The sequence below is a fragment of the Ruditapes philippinarum genome, unplaced genomic scaffold (genome assembly GCF_026571515.1).
Source record: "Ruditapes philippinarum isolate M1 unplaced genomic scaffold, ASM2657151v2 ctg8439_1_1_1_1, whole genome shotgun sequence".
NCBI lineage: Eukaryota > Metazoa > Mollusca > Bivalvia > Venerida > Veneridae > Ruditapes > Ruditapes philippinarum.
In genome coordinates this window covers 4,103-29,080 of record NW_026851699.1, presented here as the reverse complement: position 1 = coordinate 29,080, position 24,978 = coordinate 4,103, and the positions used below count along the sequence as shown (strand labels likewise).

Genomic DNA, 24,978 nt, shown 5'->3' with positions numbered 1-24,978 from the left:
CCAGGATATATACGGCAAGTCAATGTTTATAAAATACAAATGTCATTCATTCCGTACAAATATAAAAATTATATTGTATCATGATAAAAAGTTATTTTAATGACGCATTTATTCCGTCAAAACAGACGCAATGTTTATAAACTATATAAATTGCCATTCATTCCGTAAATACATAAAATAGTTTTACACTAAAAAAAGAACGCCCCCTCTATCTATATTTTTATCTTCTGCGAGAGTCTCTTTTGTCTCTTTATTGACATATACCTTTTTAAAGGTATATTTGTGAAGCACTGAGAAGTGTCTGTACCCTATTTCGTGAAGTGGACAGTATGCAGACCAACAGTCACTGTATATTGTTTTTCCTGGTTGTTCAATTAGCGGCAGCAATGTTTTCGCTCGGCGGTCATGAACAGGGTAGAGGATCAAACTGTTACTGGCCCTTTCTACCATCCCAAACACTCACACTCGCAGTCCTTTGTGGGGATTTCCTTTATTATATTTTACTTTTCGTCCAAAAAGACTTTCATTGATTTCAATTTCCTCAGATAAGGATTTGTTTTTTAATTTCCTCTAATAAAATTCCTTTAGAACCTCTCTTATGAAGCTTCCTCAGTCCACCACAGTACTGCCGTAAGCAATACCACTAAATTTTGGGCATGTGTTCAGTGAAAATCTGTCTAAGCAGGATTTTGAAAACATCTAACGTCCTGTATGGTAAGGTGTGATTTCTCAAAGAAAGATTTCTTCCTTACACTTTGCGGTGTTTGTTACATCTTAGTACAGCCCCTGAAATATTCCTTGACCTTTTGGCAAGGGAAAATGTTCAATTGCATCCTTGTCTATGGCAAGGCATCGGTGCATGGAGTAATCCGGTACGTACACACCAGTTAACAACGAACGAATTATCTTGCGACATAACGTGTTAAAAATTCCACGAATTGTAAATGTCCTGAATTTCAATATTACTAGGGTCATATTTACGGCTCCGGTAGTTGCCGACAACCCTAAGTTTCCTCTCTGAAGGCATGCTGAGGCATAACAAAACTTGGTACTGATCATTCCTGGTAAATTTGGTTGAAATTGCGCCAGTAGTTTCTAAGGAGTAGTCCGAACAAATTTGGTGAGGGACAGACAGACGAACAGACAGAGAAGTGATCCCCATGTGTCGCCACTACTCCGTAATGGCGACACAATAGCGAAGTTATTTAATATTGTTTTCCTTGAACCTTGAACCGGTAAATGACTAATATTTTAAGTGTCATGTTTGGGAAGATAATTAAGACAGATGTAATTGCATTATAACAAACGTTATGGTTTAAAGTCGTTCTTTTTATATAAGATTGAATTTTTATTACAATACCATGTTAAATTAATGAAATTGACATGCTCGTTTTTGGACGAACTATCAAAGGTAACATACTTGTTATTTTCACGATATTAATATTGACAGTTTTGATTATTTTAATTGTTTTTTTTTTTTTGGAACCACGTTTAAGGCCCGTTTATTTAAGAAAAAATAATACAATACAAGTAAACAAACCATGATAACTTTAGCATTTTCATTGACATGTTAATAATTAAAAAAAAATAATAATTTATTTTGTTATGTTTTTAGTTAGAATATATAAGACATTTTAAAAAGTTAAGAGGTTCATTCATTTATACAATTACACGAGAAAAGGGGCAAAAGGTTGAAAAGTAAATAAAAAGTAAAAAGTAAATAAACTGCTTTAGTAGCATTTTTTCTGCATGTACTATTTAGAAATCAAACAATTCAATTAGATTTATCCAGCAATTTTCAAATTCTTCTAATGTATCATTTTGTAACGCAACAAATCTTTCAATTTTTAATCTGTTTAAAAATTTTCTTTTGAAGATACTTATATCTGGAGTTTTTTTTAATTTACTGGTGTAAATGTAATATTTTGAAAAGAGAAAAATATACGATGTTTTCTTATCTTTAGCATGAAAGAAAGATGTAAAATTATCATACGTAACATTTATTGCTATTTCATTAAGCCATTTGAATAAATTATTCCAGAATATTTGTACTGTTTGGCAGTCCCAAAATAGGTGTTCTATACTTTCAACATCCATACAGCAAAAATCACAGAGACTAGATTCTGTTATTTTACATTGAAGGAGAAATTTGTTTGTTGCAATATTCCCGTGTAAAAAATTATATAGAAAGTTTTGTAAAATATTATCTTTGCAATAAACAAAAACATTTTCGTAAATATTTTGCCATTGAAATTCTTTTTGAGGAAATCGTTCTTCCCATTTTATTTGCGATTTTGTTTTTTTTATTTTTACAGAGTCTTATTTGTTTTTGAATCTGTGTTAACTTGTTACTAATATTGCACGTGTTTGTTTTTTCTATGATATCAAAAATGCTTATTTCTTTAGGCGTTGAAGTTTGATTAATTTGTTGTAGTTTACGTTTCCATTCTTTGGGTATTGATGAAATTAATTTATAAAAGTTAAATATATCTGTATAAGGAATGTCAAAAGTAAGTTTCAGCTGGTCAAAGGTTTTAAATTGTTTTGTTTCAGTGTTAAAAATATCCTTTATTCTATTGATATTTCGACATTTCCATTTTGGAAAAAAGAATTAAAGATCCATTATTTTTTATGTGTGAATTCTGCCATATTATTTGGTCTAATAGATTTTGTGGATTTTTATTAAAATTTATTTTACTCCATGACAGTAGTAATTCTTTTAAGAATGTATTTTCGATTTTAAGTTTCTGTATATCATATGTGTTTAAATTACTTTTAAATATGTCGATTCCACCTATTTTTTGTAAATTTTTCTTCATTATCTCTTTCCACAATCCATGGTTATTTTCATCAAATATTCTTTTGATCCAGCTTGATTTAATCGAGTTCATAAAAATCGGCAAGTCTATCATATTTAAGCCTCCATATTTAAAGTCTTGTATAATTACATCCCTTTTAACTTTGTCTCTTTTTGAGTGCCATATAAATTCAAAACAATTTTGTGCAATTGTTTTCATAATTTCTTCTGGTGGACTCGGAAGAACAGATATTATTAAGGTTAGTTTTGATATAATTAATGATTTTAAAATTGATATATTGCCAATTGTTATTAAACGTCTTGCCCTCCATCTATTAACGTCTGTTTTAAATTGGTTCAATTTATTCTCGTAATTTATTTTGGTTATTAAGTCACATTTTGAATGGAAAGTTATGCCTAATGTTTTTGCACATTCTGAGGTCCAAATTATATTTGAATATTTTTTTCTACAATAGATTAAAACATGTTGATTTCTAAGTGAACCTATTCTGAGAACTGTACATTTTTTGTAATTAAGTTTAAGACAAGAAATAATGGAAAATTGTTCAAATATGTTCAAAGTTTCTTCAAAGCTGTTTGATTTACCATTTAATATTATAGTCGCGTCGTCTGCAAAGATGCTATTTTTAACTTCTACATCAAAAATTTTAAAACCGTCAATATTCCTATTTTGTCTTATAGCTATTGACAATAGTTCAATTGCTAGGATAAATATATAAGGAGACAATGACATCCTTGTCGTACTCCTCTTTTTATAGGGAATGACTCAGACAAAAAACCATTGTAAAGTATGCAACTCGTGGGTCTTTTGTAAATAAGTTCAATCCATGCTTTTAAATTTGGTCCAAAGTTAAAAAGATCTAATGTTTTAAATACGTATTTGTAGCTTATGCTATCGAATGCTTTTTCAAAATCAGCAAAAAATAGAAGTCCTGGTTTATCATTCTTTTCTGCATACTCTATCACATCATAAAGCAATCTTATATTTTCACCTATGTATCGCCCTTTAATGAAACCTGTTTGACTATCATCAATGAGTGTATTTAACACCCGTTTAATTCTATTAGCGATAACCTTTGTAAGTATTTTATAATCTACATTCAGTAAACTTATTGGCCGCCAGTTTGACAATATTGATAAATCTTTATTTGGTTTTGGAATTAGAGTTATTAAACCTTGTGCTTGTAGCTGACTGAGACAATTAATTTCAAAAGAAAAATTCAGAGCACTTATCAAATCATCTTTTAAATAATTCCAAAATATTTTATAAAATTCTATACTTAAACCATCTGAGCCTGGACTTTTTCCATTTTTCAAATCTTTGATGGCAGTTTCGCATTCAGTTTGCGTAATAATTCCTTCACAAGATTGTTTTTCGTTTTCATTTAGTTTTGGTGTTGTTTCGCCATTGAAAAAATTGTAATTTGAGGGAGTTTCGTCTTGAATGGTATATAGATTCTCATAGTATTTTTTCTGTTCATTTAAAATGTCTGTCTGGTTTGTTAAAATATTACCATTTGCATTTAATCATTTTATAAGTTTACTTTCCGCATTTCTTTTTTCTAATCCTTTTAGTAATTTTATATTTCTTTCGCCATTATTTATTTTGTAACTTTTTATTCTAGTAATTACACCATTAATATTTTCAGTATATAAGTTATCCAACTCTGCTCTTTTGATATCTAGTTCATTTTTAAATTGTCATTAAAATTTTCTAATTTAGTTTCTATTTCATCAATTTCTTTGACAAGTTTGGTTAGTTTTTCTCTTTCGATTTTCTTTTTAAACATTGAATATTTAATTGTTTCATTTCGAATAGTACTTTTAATTACTTCCCATCTGGTTTGTGGTTTTGCTAGTATATTTAATAAAAAATTATTTAAAAACCCCTTGGGGTTCTTTTAACTAAATCAAAACTGATATTGAAAAATTCAATTGAATGATCTGATCTAAAGCTGGTTTTGATTCCTGTAGTTTTAACAAAATTTACTAAATCATTTGAAACAAGAAAATAATCCAACCTGCATACAATATTTGCACGTGTTTTCGATCGCCATGCAAATCGTTTGCTTTGTGGATTTTGGATCCTATAAATATCTAAAAGCTGGTATGTTTGTATAATATTTGTAATTTTTTGGCGACATTTTAAATGAGTAAAAGCATTTCCTCCCTGTTTGTCGATGTTAGGATCAATTATTGTGTTAAAGTCTCCCCCTATTATAAAAACATGTTGTATTTTGTCTTTTAAAATTAACTCTAATTTTTGAAAGAGGTCTACATCATCCTTGTTTGGACCGTATGTATTTGTTATTATTATTTCTTTATTTTCAATATTTACTTTGATTGCCAACAATCTACCAATTTCAATTTCATATTTTTCTAGAATTTGTATTTTCAAATCATTTCTGAACAAGATAGCAACATCTTTTTGATTATTCGAATTGCCACTACATATAATTGTACCATCCCAGTCATTTTCCCATTCATCTTTACAAGTTTCTTTAAAATGTACCTCTTGAAGTAAACATATATCAACTTTTTCTGATCTTAACCAATGAAAAACGCTCGTTCGTTTAGTTTTACTGGATAATCCATTTACATTATATGTAAAGAAAGAAGTATTAGACATTAAGCTGTCAGTGACAAAAGATGTATGCTACCAGAGCAGTTGGATACAAGTATCATAAGAATAATACATACAATGGTTCCAATGAGCAGATATTTTCTTATAGAATAAAACCGAAAAAAAAACTAAAGTGAGTGTAATCATAAAATCAAAAATAGAAGCTACGGCAGTATACTACGTGATCGCCTTTTAAATAAGTAGGTTCTAACATTAATTTCTCAAGCAAAATAAAAAAACAACAAAAAAAAAACTGAATCTTACTAGAATATTAGATAGATAACTTATTTTCAGAGTAGTAGCAATAGAAGAAGAACAAAAAAAATACTAATTCTTGATGCGTGAGGGTTTAGAAAAGGCTATAAAATTCGAAACTTATTAATGTTTGATGTAATTTTCATATTGAAAAAAAAACTTTTAAAAAAGGATTGCTTATTAAGCAGCACGTCAACAATTGAAAGGATTACAAATGAAAATATATAACCAACATTTTCCTATACAAGCAAACTGAACATTACATAATAATATACATGCATGCATGCATGCATACATACAGACACGCACGCACGCACGCACGCACGCATGTACATACATACATAAATACATACATACATACATACATACATACATACATACATTACATAATCGTACCTACATATATACAATTAACGTGTCTCATAGACTGCTCATTGACTTGGAAACATAATTATTTTTAACTTGCCGCAAACAGAAAAATAATAATAAGTTCCCATTACAAATGAATGTATAAGACCTATGAATCAACAGTTTATCTAAGCCAATATACACTTATATTTCACTGAAAAGTATTGATAATATGTGTCCTTATGTATCAATAGCGTATCTAATCCCTTTTGATAATGTACTTATATAGCTTTATTCACATAAATTCACATGTACGTGTACATAATCAGTCAATATTTCCTCTTCATTTTAATTGTTATTTCAAATACTGCTTTTTACAATAAGCATCATGTAATCGCGACGTCTGTATTATTGAGACTTTTAAAGAGACTTCCTGGATATATAATTTTGGAACAATTACAAAATTGATTTTTCTGAACATTTTAATATCCATAGAAATACTATCCAGGATTTCTCTTTTATGCCTATTGATAAAGTAAAACATCCTTGGAAAAAGAGTTTTAAAAGAGACTTCCTGGATATTTCACTAAGAAACAATTTCAAATGTGTCTGAACATTTTAATAACCAAGAACATACTATCCATTATTTCTCTTGTATGCCTATTGATAAAGTAACACATCCTTGGAAAAGACTTTTAAAAAGACTTCCTAGATATATCACGTAGGTAAATTATCACCAAACGTAATGGATGCCAAAGTTTTGTTTTAATATCTGCAAATTACTTAAAGGTAATTTTTATATATATCTTAGTCAGTTTTAAATGTGTTTTTACTAAATATTTGCACTTCTACTACTTTCTTAAATAATATAATGCATCAAATTGATCCTGTCGATGATTGATACCCCGAACTCTTTGTTACGTTTTGAAGTCGTCGCTATTGACGTCATGTGACGCTAACTTCATCTCCTGTTTATTATGAATTTTTATTATGCACCCTGAAGAAGGCGGAATTGTTCGTATATGAAAGGGAATTATTTAATTTGCAGTTGACTTCTTATTTTTTACTATTTATTAATAAAATACTGACAGTCTTAACTCTCTTAACGACGCCAGTTAAAATGCGACTTCATAAACTCAACTAATATTTAAGAGTCCCTTTGCACTTGAGGTTATTTATTGGCATTAGCTACCATCTTTTTTCCGCGACTAGTGTCCGTAAATGGGCATATTTACGACATTTCCACACTTTCAAGCGAAAATAATCTACCTGACTTTACCGGGTAAACTGTACATTCAAATTTTATATTCCACGCTTACATGAAAAACATAAAAGCATTATTTTGAAGTCACGCAACGCTATGTCTATTAGTTTTATGTGTTTATTGAAATGAAGCAATTACATGAAGACTTAAATTGGCATTTATTTGCGGAAATTTTTGTCATAGACTCATTTTAATAATACTTATTTTAATTGCACTTAAATCAAAAGTGCGGCAGTTAAAAAGGTAAGGATATTCTTAATTATGCATAGCTTGTGTTTTAAAAGTGTTTTACATGTCACGAACGAAAGAAAATGCTTAAATGAAGGAATGACACTCATCAAATTATGGCTAATGGGGAAAATGAAAAGAAGATTGCAAGGAAAAAATGTTTGCGTTATACATTTTTTTTTGCACAAAATGTATGAATCAAATTTTTTCCTCATTTTACTTGAAATTCCAAACACATTTCTTTTGCAGAATTATAGAGTCTGAAACAAGTGTTTGAGAAAATAAGGATCACTGTCGTGTTGTTTTAGCTATCTGCCTGAAAGTAAGTTTTTTCCCCATTTTATGTCAGATTTAATGTTTTATTTTGTTATCTATTAACTTCGAATTTACTTTCAAATAAATGGACATCTTACTAACTGAAAAGATCGTTACATCAAAACAGCAGAAATAAAAGGAACCGGGCAGTCTGAAGGACAGCTAAATCCCATTCCGCAGCAGACATGATTGTGTACTTCTTGACCTTAAACAGACCATGGCATTGATATTGTGTCATGTAAGCATATAGTCTTATTATAGTAATTATTTGTGCCAATTTATTTAAAATCTCCCATAAAGTCAAAAGTTATGGAGAACATTTAATTTAATATTGACCTTGGGGTAGCAACCTGGTCGGGTTCTGCACATCATGCCGTAATGGTGATCATTTGTGCCAACTTATTTTATGTTTTTCAACGGTTTAAAAGTTATGGAGCGAACACAAAATGTAAACTTTTTAACACTTGACCTTTGAGTGTGACCTTGACCTTGGCGGTAGCAACCCATTTATTGCACATCGTCTCATGATGGTGATCACTTGTGCCGTGTTATTTCATTTTTTCACCGGTTTAACGGTTATGGAGTGGACACGAATTGTAAACTTTTTAACACATGACCTTTAAATGTTACCTCGGGTGTAGCAATCAATGATTGCCTCTGCATATAGTTGAAGTGATCACTTGTGCTAAGTTATTTCAAAATTTTCGCAGCGGTTTAAAAGTTATGAAGCAAACACTAAATGTTTTTTTTTGTTATTTGACCTTTCAGTGTACCCTTGACCTTCGGGATAGCAACTTAAGAATTGTGTTCTGCATATCGCCTCATAATGGTGATCACTAGTGCCAAGTTATTTAAAAATATTTTATGTCTTTCAAAAGTTATGGTTCGGCCACGAAATGCACTTTTTAATACTTGACCTTTCAGTGAGTTCTCGACCTTAGGGGTAGCAACCCTGTTATTGCGCTAAGCAATCGTCTCATAATGGTTATCACTTGTGAAATTTCAAAATAATTTCAGCGGCTTTAAAGTTATGGAGCGGACACGGAAGTGCTACGGACGGACGTACTGATGGACGGACGGAAGGACGGAGACCATTCCTATACCCCCCTTTCCGCTATGAAGGAGGGAAACAACGGCTTACCAATAGTATTGTTTGAACTCATACGGCCATAGATTATTAGTCCGACTCGTGAAACCCCTGTCACACAAGCACGCACACACACACACGCACACACACACGCACACACACACGCACGTACCAACACACCAAAACACACACACATACACACACGATTTTAAATTACGTTTTTGCATTTCAGAATATGTGCCGAGTTTCACTCTTCGTAACATTCTCAGTTTGGCTTCTTATTACATACACAGGTAAAACGATTGCTTATCCAATCTGTAGTTGTGATAAAGTTAAATGATACTTCAAAGTAATATCATAAAATATTATAGAAATAAGTTTCGCTTTAAAATGCATGTGTTTTCTTTGCTAGAAACATAGTTTAATAATTTATTAAAAACAGAAAAACGATAGCGTTATTAAGTGTGACAATTAAAAAAATCCATAATTACAAAAGTTTATGATACTTGATATACTTAGTAATACGTAGTAATATGTATCCTTTCTTTTTATAAGCATCGTGCATAAAAATATTTATGCGGATGCTAAATACACATTTTATCTCCTTATTTTGAGGATAATTTGCAAAAAAGAGAAACGAACTGAAGGATTGAACATTTGGAGTATTGCTCTTGCACAACAACTTGCAAACAGGATTCAAAACGTTGATCTAGTATTAAAAAACATGTGGCTAGCTCGATATGAACGAGTATGATTTTTATTTGTGTTGGCATTGCATATAAGATCCTACCAATGCTTTTCGAGTGAACCATTAGTACATGCATGATTGATCCGAATTGCAATCATATACTCGCAATTCCAACTTATAATTGTTACGTAGTCGTTTACAATCTAATCAGTAACTCGAAACTTTTTGGCGATATTTTTGAATTCTGGCCAAATATTCTGGCAAATGTATGCAGGTCAAGCTAGAAATTCTGTTTATGTTATTAAACAAATAATATTCGGAATATGATGAATTAATTATAATTAACATTTCGATATTTCTATCAGAATATTTTTTACTTGCGAATGAAAGGTAAAAAGGCAAAAGTTGCAGTTCTTCTGTGTCGTTTTTATGAACTTATAAATTACACACTGATAAATCATTATCTGTGAGCTGTTGAACGTAGGGTGTCTGACATTGGACTAACGTTGTCTCTTATAAAGACCGCTTGAAGTGTGTTGCATCCAAATATTGATGTATTCAAATCCTAAAGGGCATTTGAAAAAAATAGAGTCTGCAACCTTTTTTATCACCCTTCAGTTACTACCATGAAAAGCAATTGTATAACACTGTTTAACATGTTAAAGATACAATCTCTTATTTCCTCACATCAAGAAATATTGATCGATGCTTAATATTTTAAGTAACTTGTTATCAAAGTTCATCATATTCTGCTTCCAAAAAACTTCAATCTGTTATAATACTGAAAGTTCAGGTTTTATTAAAATATAAACAAAACAGCGAGCAAACACCGTATCAATGTTACTTAAGTTTAAGTTTGAACAACTATGTATACGGGGGAGGATCAAAATGTAATGCAATATGAAGTATTTTCTAACAAACGATTCAGGTTTTGAATAATTAAGACAGAAATAGGTCAGTGTGCTTGGCAACGGCAATACCTCTTCATTCTAAAGTCTAAAACATCGATACTGTTCTGTCTCTAAAATCTTTGAACTTGTGATATTTCCAGCGATAGGATCCAGTGATTCCGGTATGCGCTGTTTGCTGCAATGCTGTATTTTTGAACCCCCTACCTGTCTTTGCTCATGCAAGCTATTTTTTGGCTGTTAACACAAATTACAAACATCAAGCTTTTGCCATAGGGTCTTTCTGCAAACGGACGATGAAACCATCTCCATTCCCTTCCATTTTCATACAAATTGGCTAACTAGGTTAAATCTCCTTCTGTGTACACAAAATACACTTTACCTGAAAGGAAATTCTGTTTGTCTTCCATTTTGAGCTGATTAAGTGTTATCCCTCGGATGCATTATTCACAGCAAATTTACATGAAAATGGCAGATTCGGTTTGATTGAGTCTGCACACGATGGATAAAGTGCAATATCCCTCACGCCCCCTAGCACCGGCTTTGGTGCTACTCATTTTTCAACACTTAAAAAGTGCTGAAACCATTGATCACGAAGGACAAGAAAAATATAACAGCATTGAACTGAAGTACGGGGCAACTTTTTAAAGCTGCCACACAACATTCGACACATATACATTGTAAATCGGGAGGCATTACTCAGAAACAAATTACATGAAATTAACAGACTCGGAAAAAGATTAGTGTGTATTCGTCAAAACTTCACAAGGGTTATTTATTTGGGATTTGTTAGCATTAAGATTCGTTTCCTGCAGTTGATATATGTGCACAAATATTTAATTCACGGTGATAGGGCGTTTACCACAACTTTTCCGCGCAACGTCAAAATATCATACTTCTGCCCGAGACACACGCACGCATCTTTCTGGTCAAAATAGTTATGGCGGTCTAATCGAATTGTAGGAAATAGCTTATAAAATATCTTACTGTTTGTCACAATAGGGACTACGATGGGATACCAGGCCGACCACAATTGCTATCTAAAACAACCAACAAGTCAGAACAGAAAATATATACAAATTTATTTACAAGAAACGAATATTTATAAATGAAAAATGATTATATATACTAGGACGAAAAAGAAACGCCAGGTAACCTATAATGATTGTTTTAAGGGATTAATCGTATTATTGGTTTATTATATTCATTTTTTGTATGGCAGCCCTGGCAGCCCTGATCCGTCTATGCATGGAATTCACCAGGGTGTTAATCATGGCCATGGGGATGTTATTCCATTCTTCATGCAAGGCATGTGTGAGCTGGACATGATGAGTGGGGGCATTTGGACGTCTCCTCACCCTCCTATCCAGTTTGTCCCACAAATGTTCAATTGGAGACAAATCTGGACTGAATGCTGGCCAATCGAGTGGGTGTATGTTACTGTTGGCAAGAAATTGCTGGCAAACTCTGGCGACATGGGGCCGGGCATTGTCTTGCTGCAATATCAGGTTCCGTGCTTGCACGCATGGGACGGCAACTGGGCGGAGGATTTCGTCTCTATACCTGACGCCGTTTAAATTACCGTCAATCACAATCAATGGTGATTTAAACCCATACGAGATGCCGCCCCAAACACATACCGAACCACCAATTTTATTGTACAAAAAATAGGCCAAGCAATATATGTGTTGCATATTTTATGTACCCGGCGTTTCTGTTTCGTCCTAGTATATGAAAAGTCACTGCGCAAACAAACACTATCAACGTATCTCAGTCTATTTCTCCCGTAAAGTTTCTGTCATGATGTTTCAATAAAGTGGTGGCGTTGTTGAACAAAATTCGTCACAATGGCGGGCGTCTTGTATAAAATCTTATCAAGCGTAACTGTACTTCCTACAGTGTTGGCACAGTTGATAGGATCCTGAACAAGGGCATGCTTCACCCTTAAGCCATAGACATACGTGTGGAGGGCCCGTGTCATCTTCGGGTGTGTCCACAAATAAGAAGCTACAAAGTATAAAACATGGTAAGTTCCATGATAATCAAACATAAGGGTATAATAAAGTCCCTTGGAAAAGACTCGACCTTTGTCGGTTTCCAATAAAATAACGTGCTTCTTTGAATAAACAAAATGTCAACTATAGTACACCATACATTCCATTGAACAAAAATTCAATCACATCCGCATAGTACTGCGTTGCAAATATATTCAAATATACGCCACATAATAACCACCAATAAATAAACGTCTTCAAAAATCATGCCACTGAAGATCCTTCTCTAGAGATACGTTAGTTTTGATACGTTGTATTTACTTATAACAAACACTGATGATAAATGAAATGAAGTAAGATGATAACGTAAATTAAATTGATTGAAACAAATCATTACGATACTGCAGCATTTTACATAAAGCTACACAAATACGGTAGAACCATAATAAATTATTTATGGATATATATATATATATATATATATATATATATATATATATATATATATATATATATATATATATATATATATATATATATATCTATAAAATATTCATGGCTCCTATACAATTACAATATAATTAAAACTTCAATTAACATACATCAATTAACAGGTCTCGGTATAAATTTGCAATAGCGAAACACTAGAATAAAAAGAACTTTTAAAATTTAATCTGCGAAAATTTAGAAAATTTAGAAAACAATAAATTACTGCCAAATAACTAAACCTGAATCAAATAAACTATAATTCTAAAAGAAAATAGTATTTTACGAAATAGCAAACATTTATGAAACAAAAATCACTAGAAAATTAAGTTAACCTTGTACAAGCTGTAATTTTATGACAAATATAATTTGTCTGTCACCGTCATAGTGACCTGTATACCGTCCAGTGCATTGCAATATATCACTTAAAATTTAGTCATTATATAGCAAACTACTGAGTACTGAGCGGAAAACGGATCGTGCAAAACATGAAAAATCGATTTGCACGAAATAAAGCTGGGACGGCGGGAAAAATAGTTATGTAAAATAAAGGCCCGTCCTTCAAATACAGACATTATACATATATCTGGTTCATAAAACAAAAATTTAAACTTTCTTATTACTGAAAGGATTTTTGTGAAATAAACGGCAATATGTTTAAATTGAGACATGGAAATTTATGCAAACCATAAAAATACTCTAAATAATAATTTCACCCGAAAACTCTTAATTGAACAAAAGATGATGCAATCTCACATCAATGAATATAGAGTAAAAATGAGGTTCGGCGTGAAAATATAATGCAAGATTTTACAAACGTACTTTCACTTTGTGACACTGTTAGACATTGCAAACTTTTTTCAACGTTTTAATTATTCCATCGAATTTTTGAAACATTTCATCGTTAATCTAGCACAACACAATTCGCAGAACATCACATATTTCGAAGAAATAGTGTTTACAAAAGGTCATGTCGATCTCAACATGACTTGTACTTATGACCAAAACCTTGGCTATAACAACGATGCGTTTTTGCTATGACCTGACGAGCCTGTATATATATAATGGTTGAGCATAAATTAAAGTTCCACACAAAAGGCTGTGTTCTATTGTTGTCTTTTGGGAATATGTGGTGGGAAAAGTCCTACTGACATGAATATTGGAGCACCGCACAAAACTAAATTCTAATGCCGAAGTTAATTCCGTTAGACTGATAATTACTGGCATTGTTTTCTTTTGCACCATACTTACTTACAGATGTACTAACAAATATGTTTTATTTGATGAAAATCTGTTGTTTTACTCTTTTATTAATAAATGTTATTTTATGGGAGACTTGAAGTTCGAATTCCCAAAATACCAGTAAGATAAGTGCAATGGTCTCAATAGATAAGTAAGTTAATTTTCTATATATGTTTTTCGAATTTCTTCAAATGTATAAACCCCACATGTAAATATCTCTCGCCGATCGTCGCTTATGGAAAAAAGTAAAGAAAATAAATGGAGTGATTTAAGGACAAATAATGTCCACATTTTACTATAATTGTTCAAGTTGTACGGTGCCTAGAGTATGCACGTGGAAACATGAAAATCATACCATTTATACAAAAACAGGTTATCAAAATGGTGTAACTTGTTCAAACGATAATAATGTACATACAGTCGACTCTCGTTATCTCGAAGTCATCGGGACCGACCAAAAATTATCGAGATAAGGGTATGAATAAGGCAGAAACTTATTTTTACAAAGACATGTGCATACCTTATATCAAATAAACCATGATATCCCCATGTTTTGTTTTCATAAGCCTAGTCAATATTTAACAAAGTAACATTAGCGGATGTTTACCAGCGGAAATACGGGTGTCTGTGATAAAAACACATAGTGAGGTTTACTCAGTAATACGCAAATATAGTGAGAACATTGTTTTCAGAGTGGTTGATCCGGATATCCTCCCGGGTTAGTTGTCGGACCCTTCTCCGATTATTCAACCGCTGATTGATTTGGTTATGATGTTGTGAAACAATATTGAAACAACAGCGTTCCTATACTTTCACTTTTTCATTTACATTTAAAGTCATAATGAATTGATACAGTGTTCGAATATTTATAAAGAACGTAAAATTCACTCATTGTGGACATAAGTCAATCAACACGCTAAATAAATTAACTTTTATAAAAAAAGCTAAACTTGTTATAAACATAATCATCATTATGACACGCGCTATTGAGCAATTTTCGTCTAGTTTGTGTTTTTCACTCGTCTGATTGGAACAGATGAAGGAAAATTATTAGTCGAGATAAACAAAGGATAATAGTGTGAAAATAACTGTTGGGGCTGAAATTATACATCGAGATACTGAAAACATCGAAATTAAAATATCGAGATAAACAAATATTTCCAATATAGATAAAGAAGGATGAAAATCGGGACTTTCAAAATTTCATCGAGATAACGAAATATCGAGAAAAGCGATGTCGATATAACGATAGTTGACATATCTGTATTGCATTTCGATGAGTCATATGAACTAAACGTACTTAAAAGTTTTAAATTTCGCAATCAAAGCAATATTTTTCACAGTTTGCCCCAACTGTTTTCACTATCTTGACTTAGATAGTGAAGCATTTTGGCTGTAGTAAAGAGTAATAAGCTTCAAATTAAATGACACATTCGATGGAATAAAAAATTCGATGATTTTACATTGTTTTGGGCAAATTATCATCTGTTTTCTTGTCGTATGCAGTCTTTACATCCATTTTGTATGACAGAAAGATACGGTGTCTCGGTCAGAAGTATTTTGACGTTGCGCGGAAACGTTGTGGTTAACGACTTTTCACCGTGTAATTTGTCTTGACAGATTATCCAATCAAACCGATTATACTAATCGATGATGATATTTTGAAGATTGTAAAATCATGTATTGTCATATGTGTCTCAATTATTGATGTATATGCTTGAATTTGTTGGAACAAATTGAACACGTATGTGACATCTTTCGATCGGCCATATTTTTCAATCAAACCATCTAGCTCTTTACTGTCATCTCATCGATATATTTTCTGCACATTTGTTATGAGTAATGCATTTAATGTATGTACTTCTATAAATAAAAATCGTCTTTGATATATAAACAAGTATTTAAATAAACAATATTAAAGCTTGCGTTTATAGTTTAAGATGCATGAGTTGGTTCTATGAAACATTCATCAATCAAACGTCTTACACTTTGTTTCTTTAAGAATAAATAATTTTGAAGGGTTGAAATAGAATGATGTTGAATAGTTGCTGTATATTAAGTTAATTGGCCATACTGCATTACATATTAATCCACCCACGCTCGTATGATTTGGAAATGTTTTTTTTAAATTTACACCCATAAAATAAACACAGTGCATACATAAGTCATTTTTTCTGCTGGAACCATTACCTTTGAAGTAGGCACCTGTCTGTGCAGCAGTGGGTGTTTCGGTATGATATCGTTGGTGCGAGCTTAGGTTTCAACCTTCAATATATATGTAAAATATCCTCCAAAGCGATTAATGAGTCCAACTCAAAGCTTAGAAATAGAGCAAGTATCTTTTTCCATAGAAATAGCTTTTACTCGGGTTTGGTTTTTGTGTCGCCTCTACGGAGTAGTGGCGACATATAGGGATCACTTCTCCGTCGTCTGTCTGTCCGTTTGTCTGTCTGTCTGTCTGTCAGTCTGTCCGTCACAAAACTTGTCCGGACTACTCCTCATAAACTATTGGTGCAATTTCATCCAAACTTTACAGGAATGATCAGTACTAAGTCTTGTTGTGCATATTGTCCGCATTTTCCGGTTCAATGATTTTTGTCAGAGTTATGGCACTTTAATAATTTTTATTTTTAAAGTTTGTCCGGACTACTTCTTTTATACCACTAATGCAATTTCAATGAAACTTTAAAAAAAGATAGAAAGCGGAAATGGACAAAACTTGTCCAAACATAAAATTGGCCATCATGAGGCGGCACATGTGATTACTGATCGCTCTTGTATATGAAACCATAACTTAGCTCTACATAAACGTCTTAACATAGTACATATTGTTTTTGTAAATCATTAAATATATATACATGTAATTAAGCATGTACATGTATATGTCTGTTCTCATTGTATTTCGGCAAAGACGGCAGAGTCCGAAAATTACTTTTTTACCTTGATGCAATCGATGATAATTGCTTTTGATGATCAAAATTGATCAAACAAAACAACACAAAAAAGCTTAAAAAGATAATTTTTAGCTTGTGCATAATTACAAACAGAAATAAGTATCACGATTATAATATTTTTCATGTTACCATATGATTAAATATTACTTCAGACGCAAACGTTGTGATTCAGAAACCGGACAGTTCAAGTAATGAACATGCTTGCTCATGTGGTAGAAGTCTAACGTTAACTTGTATGTTTGAAGAGCACAAATTTGCTGTGGCATGGATGAATGCAAACGATATTACACCAATTGCACAATGTGTACAAAGATCATGCGATTTAAACCCCGTTTATTTAGGACAGTATACGTTTTCCTTTGATGTGGACCGAAACGTTTTCAATTTGACAATAATAAAAGTGACAAAGAAAGACAATGGAAGAAAATTGGTGTGTTCTGACGGATCAAATATCGATTCTATAATTTTAAGAGTCATAGGTTAGTACAAAAATCTTAATATTCACCACTCCTATTCTATATGTTTTGTAAGTACATGTAATATAAAACTTAAAATCGCCAGAAAGTTTCCTTAATACATTTGTTTCACTTATTAATAATTTACATGAAGCTTTATATCATGAAACAGACATAGGTGAAATTTGTTATCGGCTAGGCCAATTTGAATATTACATCATAATCAATGGCTCAATATTCAGTAGTTGTATAATATTCATCTGAAGCATACCTACTCTTTACTTTTATTAGGGACAATGTTAATTACCTTTGTACATATACATATCAAACGCTTGTATCAGTCAAGGAATTATGTTTTGATTCCTCATTATGTATCAGATTTTGTTAAATAGTCATAAATAGTCATTACTTTGTGCAAGTTGTGCCTTAGAAAAATAGCTCATATGTTTGCAGACTATTGTACACATCGGAATGCATTGCCATTAGATATTCCAAATAGTTTTCTTATTTACTTGACAACAGAGTCGAATTTTGCAAGTGACTATGTGATTAGCCGAATTTGAATGTTAATCGCATAAAAGTATATGTGTTAAATGTTAATAATAGAATAAATAGCATATGTGTTACAGATCATGAGCCTCAGCTTTTTGAAGATATATGGCACGGGACTATAATGGCGACATCTGGATGTGTCTCTCAAAACAGTAATGTTACCTTTAAATGGATTGTAGTAGATGTATGTTTCTTGAAATGTTTTGTCATGAAAAATTATTTGTAATACTTTTTTATATATTTCCTCCACATCTTCTAATGTTTGCGCTATGTTTTTCGTTGCATCAACATTTTAAAGTCCATATGAAGACCTTTCAGGATAACTGGTACAGAAAAAACCTACAGTGACACTTCGTGTTTTATTAAACGCACAAAAACACACCTGTGTAGTTTCACTGGTCCTCTCTTAACTTGATTGAAAGGTTCCACTCATGACATCATCTGATGCTCCTGGCGTGACTCGAGCCCACCGTGGTATGTGAAATTCCTTGACATAGACAATCGTGACACTGACACCGATTCTGATAACATAGATGCAGATAAAGTAATACAATGCATCATTCAAGATACTGTTTTGAATTAACACATGGTTATGGATGTTGAGACAGTTTTTGCCATTTTATAAAGTCTTATGTAAAAGATATGTTCAAACTTGTTCTTTTAATCATAGATTATCTATCATAGAATAAGTAAATTGACTGCTAATCTATTATTATTGACAATGGTTGTTTCAAATAGACAATGTTCCGTTCTTTAAGCATACATATTAAGTGTTTCAACGGCAACAATAACTATGTACTAAAATGACTTTATTTGATTTATGATTAACTTCGATTTTATTCGTTTAATTCATTGTTTATGAAATACCAGAACTAGACGAATACATACACGCGCCCACAAGATTATACATGTAATAACATACATACACATGTGCATACAAAAAGAGATACATACATACATACATGAACGCACGCACGCACAAACGTACACACATACATACACTTAGTACGGATATTTAAAGTTTAACAGTTCAAAAAACATGACTTCAATTCGCTTTAGCCTTCACGCAATAGCAATACTCGTATAAGATAGATCATTTTTTTATTACAGGGAGATTAACCTAATAACTTTATGCTGAAACTTCAGCTTTCGTTTAAAAATTAAGACGCCGTCTTCAGATATTATTATTTCTTTTAGATCGATAGTAAATTGGAAAAGGAAATACAACCGCAAATCCTCGACGCAAACATGACAAATTGTTTGAATAATTCTGATTGCACTCGTTCTGACAAAGTTCAGTACACAGAGGTAATTTACGCTAGAGCCAGTAATAATGGAAATTGCTATGTGAAAATCGCAGCCTTGTACGGGAATGAACGTAAAGAGACATCAAATACTGCGGTGAAATACGTATTTGAAGAACAGGGTATATATTTTATTTTTCGACTACAATTATTGTCTAAATATAGTTTTGTATTATTGATTATTGAATAAATGAACACATATTTAAACGCAGTCTCATTCGGAATTCACTTATGAGCGGAAGTGCACTACAACATTGAATGAGTTTTATTTTTACAAGAGTCACAATTCTGTTTGAAACAGTGAGACACGGAAACGTCGTGTTTTTTCTCCTTTTTTGTTTTTCTGCTTCGTATCCAAAATGTCACAGTTCAGATACAAATGCTGATACAAGTTATGGTCTATGTTTTGTGCAAAACGCCATAAAGAAAGCTTAGTTGGTAATATATTTACATGCATGCCATTAGTTTAGCTTTTATTTTCGTCACATATGTGCACATCAATTGTATGTTCTTACAGCTAACCTGAGCATAATATGTAAAACTTTATGATCACAACTCAATCTGTATACAATCCTCAGTATTATGTCATCTAGAACGGTAGATCCAGTCAGTTAGAAAACAAGTCCAATCATGTGAGTAATAGGCTCAACAGATCAACTTAATCAATATACAAGACCAAGTCATGTGTGATCTTAGCCCTGTATAAATTCTTTCTGTACACAAGTCCCAGTCTTGAGATATCTAGAGTTTGTATACTAACTTAATTAAAATACACGCCCTAGTTTTGTCTAAACTAGACCCTGGAGACGAACTTAATTAGTAAACGACCCCGGTTATATATGGTCCAGACCTAGTAGACCAACCCATCAGAACATAAAGCCAAGTCTAGTGTGATCTAGGCCTAGTGTTCCAAAGAAACGAGTGTAAAAGTCCCGTTCTTATGTGCTCCACTCGTTCAGAATTATACAAGCTTCAGTCTTGTATGATCTAGGCCAAGTAATCCAACTCAATTAATATACAAGCCCAAGTCTCGTCTTATCTAGGCCGTGTAGACCAACTCATATAGTTAACATTCCAAGTCTTGTGTGATCTAGGTCGTTTTTACCAACTCGACCAGAATACAAGTCGAAGTCTTGTTTGCTAGGCCGAGTATACCGACACTGTTAGAATACAAGCCCCTATCTGGTGAGATCTAGGGTCTGTATACCAATTTAATCAGTATTCAAACACCAGTCTAGTGTAACCTAGGCCCCAAAGACCAACTCACTAAGAAAACAAGCCCAAGTCTTGTGTTGATCGGCCCAGTTGACCAAATCAAACAGTAAACAAGTCCCAATCTTGCTTAAGCTAGGCCCTGTAGACCAAATCAATCAAAATACAAAAGCAAGTTGTGTGTGATCTACACCAACTCAATAAATACCAGATATGTTATAGTGTGATCTAGGCCAAGTAAACCGACTGAACTGATATGCATGCACTAGTATTTTGTGATAAAGGCACTATAAATCAACTCAGGTCCAAGAATTTTGTGATCTAGGCCCTGTACACAAACTCAATCAGTATGAAAGCCCCTGTCTTGTGTAACTTAGGTCAACTCAGTGAGTATACAGGCCCTGGTCTTGTTTTATCTAGACTATGCAAACAAACTAAATTTGAACTCGGAGATCAAAAGGTTAGAACATTTTAAACATCTGCCCTGCGAATGAAATCAGTCTTAACCTGGAATACATTGGCGTCATGCCAAGAAATCTTTAACGCATATGATCGGTAATACAGCGAGTTATCGAAAAAGCCGATGCGTTTTTCTAGCTATGTTAATGTATTAACGTTGTTGACGAATTTTTTTTGCCATCTTTAAGTGTCGTGTAGTGAAGAGTATATTGTTTCAAATTGGCATTACATGTTCATTTCTGTCTTCATGGAAATTTCTACATGTTTTTGACGAATATAGATAGCATATTTAAAGATATACTATGCTCAAATTTGATATCAGAAAATATTGATAATTGTTACACAGTCTCTTTGTAAATATGAAATAAACATGCTTTGTGTTCACACAAAGTTAATGTGTCGTGTTTAAAACTCCACACACATAGGTCGTCACAATATGAATATATAGTGTCGTTAAAAACAATTGCAGTGTTTTTAAGAAAAGACCAACTTTACTTGTTCTGTATCAGAGTAATTGACTTCCAATATAGTTTATTGTACACAATTTAAAGTACACATATTCTGTAAGAATTTCATAGGTTTTAATAAATTTCTCTGATAAAAATATTTTACTCAAATATGAGCATATTATATCTTTAAGTCGAATATTGGCTATCAAAAATATCCAAATAGACAAAAAATAGTACTTTTGTCTGCGTAATATTTAATGGACCCTCGTATGACTTTGTACATGTTGATATCTCCCGAGAGCACTAAGGCTAAATGTGAGATTCTGTATCTTTTTTAAACATTGGAATGATGAACCAATACAAATGATATTAAAGTAAAGGCCCATTGCCAAATATTGTCAAATGGATTACCCTATTTATGGTAAAATATTTTAAATCTGTTTCCATAGCAACCATTACTTCCTTAACACAGTTACTATTGAAATCATTTGCAACCATTTACTTCAAATAGTAACCAGTGGTTGTTTTTGTTTATCAAATATGGATTTTCCATGATAACCATACCAACGGCTTACCTATTTTACATTATATACTATTTTAGATACAGCCTTGAATTTGTATTTGTCTAGATTGTGGCCCTATACCTTTTTTTTATTCTTATTCACGGCTCTCATTTATTTTTGAGTATCGTTACCTTTAAGCATCCACACAGCAATTAAATTAAGTTATCAACAAATAAATACTAGTAACACAAAAAGTCGAGGTATTAAAGTATTTATGATGTAAAATTGCTAGAAATAAGAATAAGGAAATATGCATTATATACATTAATGGAAACATTAATTACATTTTAGATGATAAAAATTCAAATGGTCCTAACAGTGCAATCATCTCAGGAGCGGTTATTGGCGTTATTACAGTGATTGTGTGTGCTACACTCTTTTGTTTATACAAAAGACATAAAACAAAGTGAGTTTACAGTCAAATAATTGAAATAGTTCTTCATTAAATAGTAAAAACGAGAATGCAAGTGAAGAAAACAATAATTACTTAAAAAAATGCAATAACAAATTTGCCTATTCTAAGTAAGTAATTTTTCTTCCGAAATGTATCATATGCTTTAAATGAGTTATTGCACTTCTTTCTTTTTCTCAAATTTTAATGAGCCTTTTGTTCTATTTCTTATAAAAGATCGTAATTAAATAGCGGATTAATTTATTTTAAGCGGTGGATATAAAAAAAGTTTATGATGGTAATTTTACAATATATTTTATGTGAAGCTCTGTCTGATAACATACTGGTTTACGTGACAATTTAGACTTGTTGTTTTCTCAATGATTAAATTGTTTTCTAGAACCTTAATTTGTTTTGATTCTTTGTTCGAATAACCACGTACACGGAATATAAACTTGTTAGAGTAGGTGTGTTTTCTGTCGCTATTTGAAGTTTTTTTTACATGTATAGTTTCTGAGAATGATACTCTAATGAGAATAATTATTCATAAAAAAGCGATGTAAAGATAGACAATGAAACGATACCAATGCCATAGTCCATTTACATACAATTTTTATATTTTGTCCGTTTAAAACATCTGTTTCACATGCAGGCTTAATGAAGATATTGTCATATGTCATATTGCATATGATTTTTATCACACACACTCACTAACAATTTAATCGTGTAAGAAATCATCTACGCATAAATGTTTAACGTGTCGTATTGGTAATATATATATCTTAATTTCCTTCAATTTATTTATCAGGAAAAAAGAAAAAACGGAAAGAGAAACAAATGATGTAAAGAAAGACCAGTCTGCTGTACCGCTAAAAGTCGTTGATCCTTATTCGGATGAAGGTGTGCATGAAAATGATGAGAAGACCTCATAGCTGAAAAAACTTACTTAAATTATGCACGTATATATTTGTTATATTAAATAGTGTTCACTTTGATTTAGTAAATTATGTTTTCAGCAATTTCTTGCATACTGCTGCTTAAATGGTGCAATGTTATATTTGAGAAAATTGACACTAGTGTATGCCCCATTTACACTCAATGACATTTCTACCGCGTCTACAAGAAGTTGCTTAATTCTCAAGAATCCCGTACTTTCGTAAATAAATTCTAAAAGTTTTGATAAAAAAGAGCATGGTGTCTCTATGGAGCTCGCTTTTAACCTATCGCGTACTTTTTATAGGTTTTCCTGATTTCCTGCGTTCTCTATAAGCTTTCATTGTGTTCACGACGCTATAACTGTGCTGTCAATGCACTTGCTATGTCTTAAAGATATTCATAAGCGCGGAATAATGACTCTGACAATCTCAGAATCACATTTTTCAAACAAGCACTACTGACAGTCAATGTGTTTGCAGTGGCCGCAATATGAAAATTTCTTAACCATTTAAAATGAAAAAGGACGTAGTAACTTAGGCCCGATGAAGGAAACCTTACTGTACTCCTATTGCGCCTTTGTGGTGACTCACATACTTCATTTAAGCGAAAATTTGCTGTTGTCTTAATTGATTTTTGTTACTGCTTTAACATTCAATCGCAAAGTAACAGGCTCCTTTCGCAGTATTTCTGTATACATCTAGTAATCAAAAATATATATCAGTTAAGCAAATACTATAAATTACTGCGCACAATAATTAACTGCACTACACCATTTGAGATTAGAAACAGAATTATCCACTTTAACCAGAGATCAGTTTGTACGCATTATTCATGCAAACATAATTATGTGCTACAAAATTGAAAACAATACTACTTTCATGCATTATCTGTAAAGGAAATTACTCATTTTTTTTATTTTGTAACTTTATTTTCTGATTTCGCATACAAACATATATTAACATATCTTGAAATTCACAAGGGCATACACTAGTATATAAATTCATATAAGTTCACAAAGACATTACATAATTATAGTATTTTCTAAATGCATATAAACAAACATTAGACATTTTCAGGTATTTCTTTATAATTTATTGTTAATATTTGACCTATTCTCTATTTTACCATAAATGAATATACTACTTTTTTGAGCTCGTAAAATCTAAAATGAACATTGATTTTCTTGTGAACAAACTGTTCTCTGAAATTGTTACAGTCTGAGTCTAAGTTCGAATGAATATTCAATATAACCTTTTCTGAATATATAGATAATTTAACATATTCTGAGACCTTGTTACAAATTCACAAAGTACATTTTAACCCAATATATTATTAATCATATAAAATTCTTAGTCATTATAAAAGACATTAAACAAAAGTTGATATTAGGATATGTATCTATAACTTATACAGAAACTGAGAAAACAAAGATGGCTAGATGAGAATA

The 24,978-nt window shown here is 32.0% G+C and overlaps 1 protein-coding gene across 2 annotated transcripts; it reads left to right on the top strand.

The window, feature by feature from the left end:
* Positions 1–1,255: 1,255 nt before the first annotated feature.
* On the top strand, positions 1,256–23,588 carry LOC132737407 (uncharacterized). 2 transcript variants are annotated; one of them, XM_060724701.1, is made up of 8 exons: positions 1,256–1,411; positions 7,786–7,858; positions 9,171–9,231; positions 17,363–17,689; positions 18,295–18,401; positions 19,415–19,643; positions 22,496–22,610; positions 23,404–23,588. In XM_060724701.1, the coding sequence occupies exons 3-8, from the start codon at positions 9,174–9,176 to the stop codon at positions 23,525–23,527; spliced, it is 960 nt and encodes a 319-aa protein (XP_060580684.1). In that variant the 5' UTR covers positions 1,256–1,411; positions 7,786–7,858; positions 9,171–9,173; the 3' UTR covers positions 23,528–23,588. The 2 variants fall into 2 exon arrangements, with proteins under 2 accessions (XP_060580684.1, XP_060580677.1); XM_060724694.1 differs by lacking the exon at positions 7,786–7,858 and having other exon boundaries at positions 1,319–1,411.
* Positions 23,589–24,978: the final 1,390 nt, after the last annotated feature.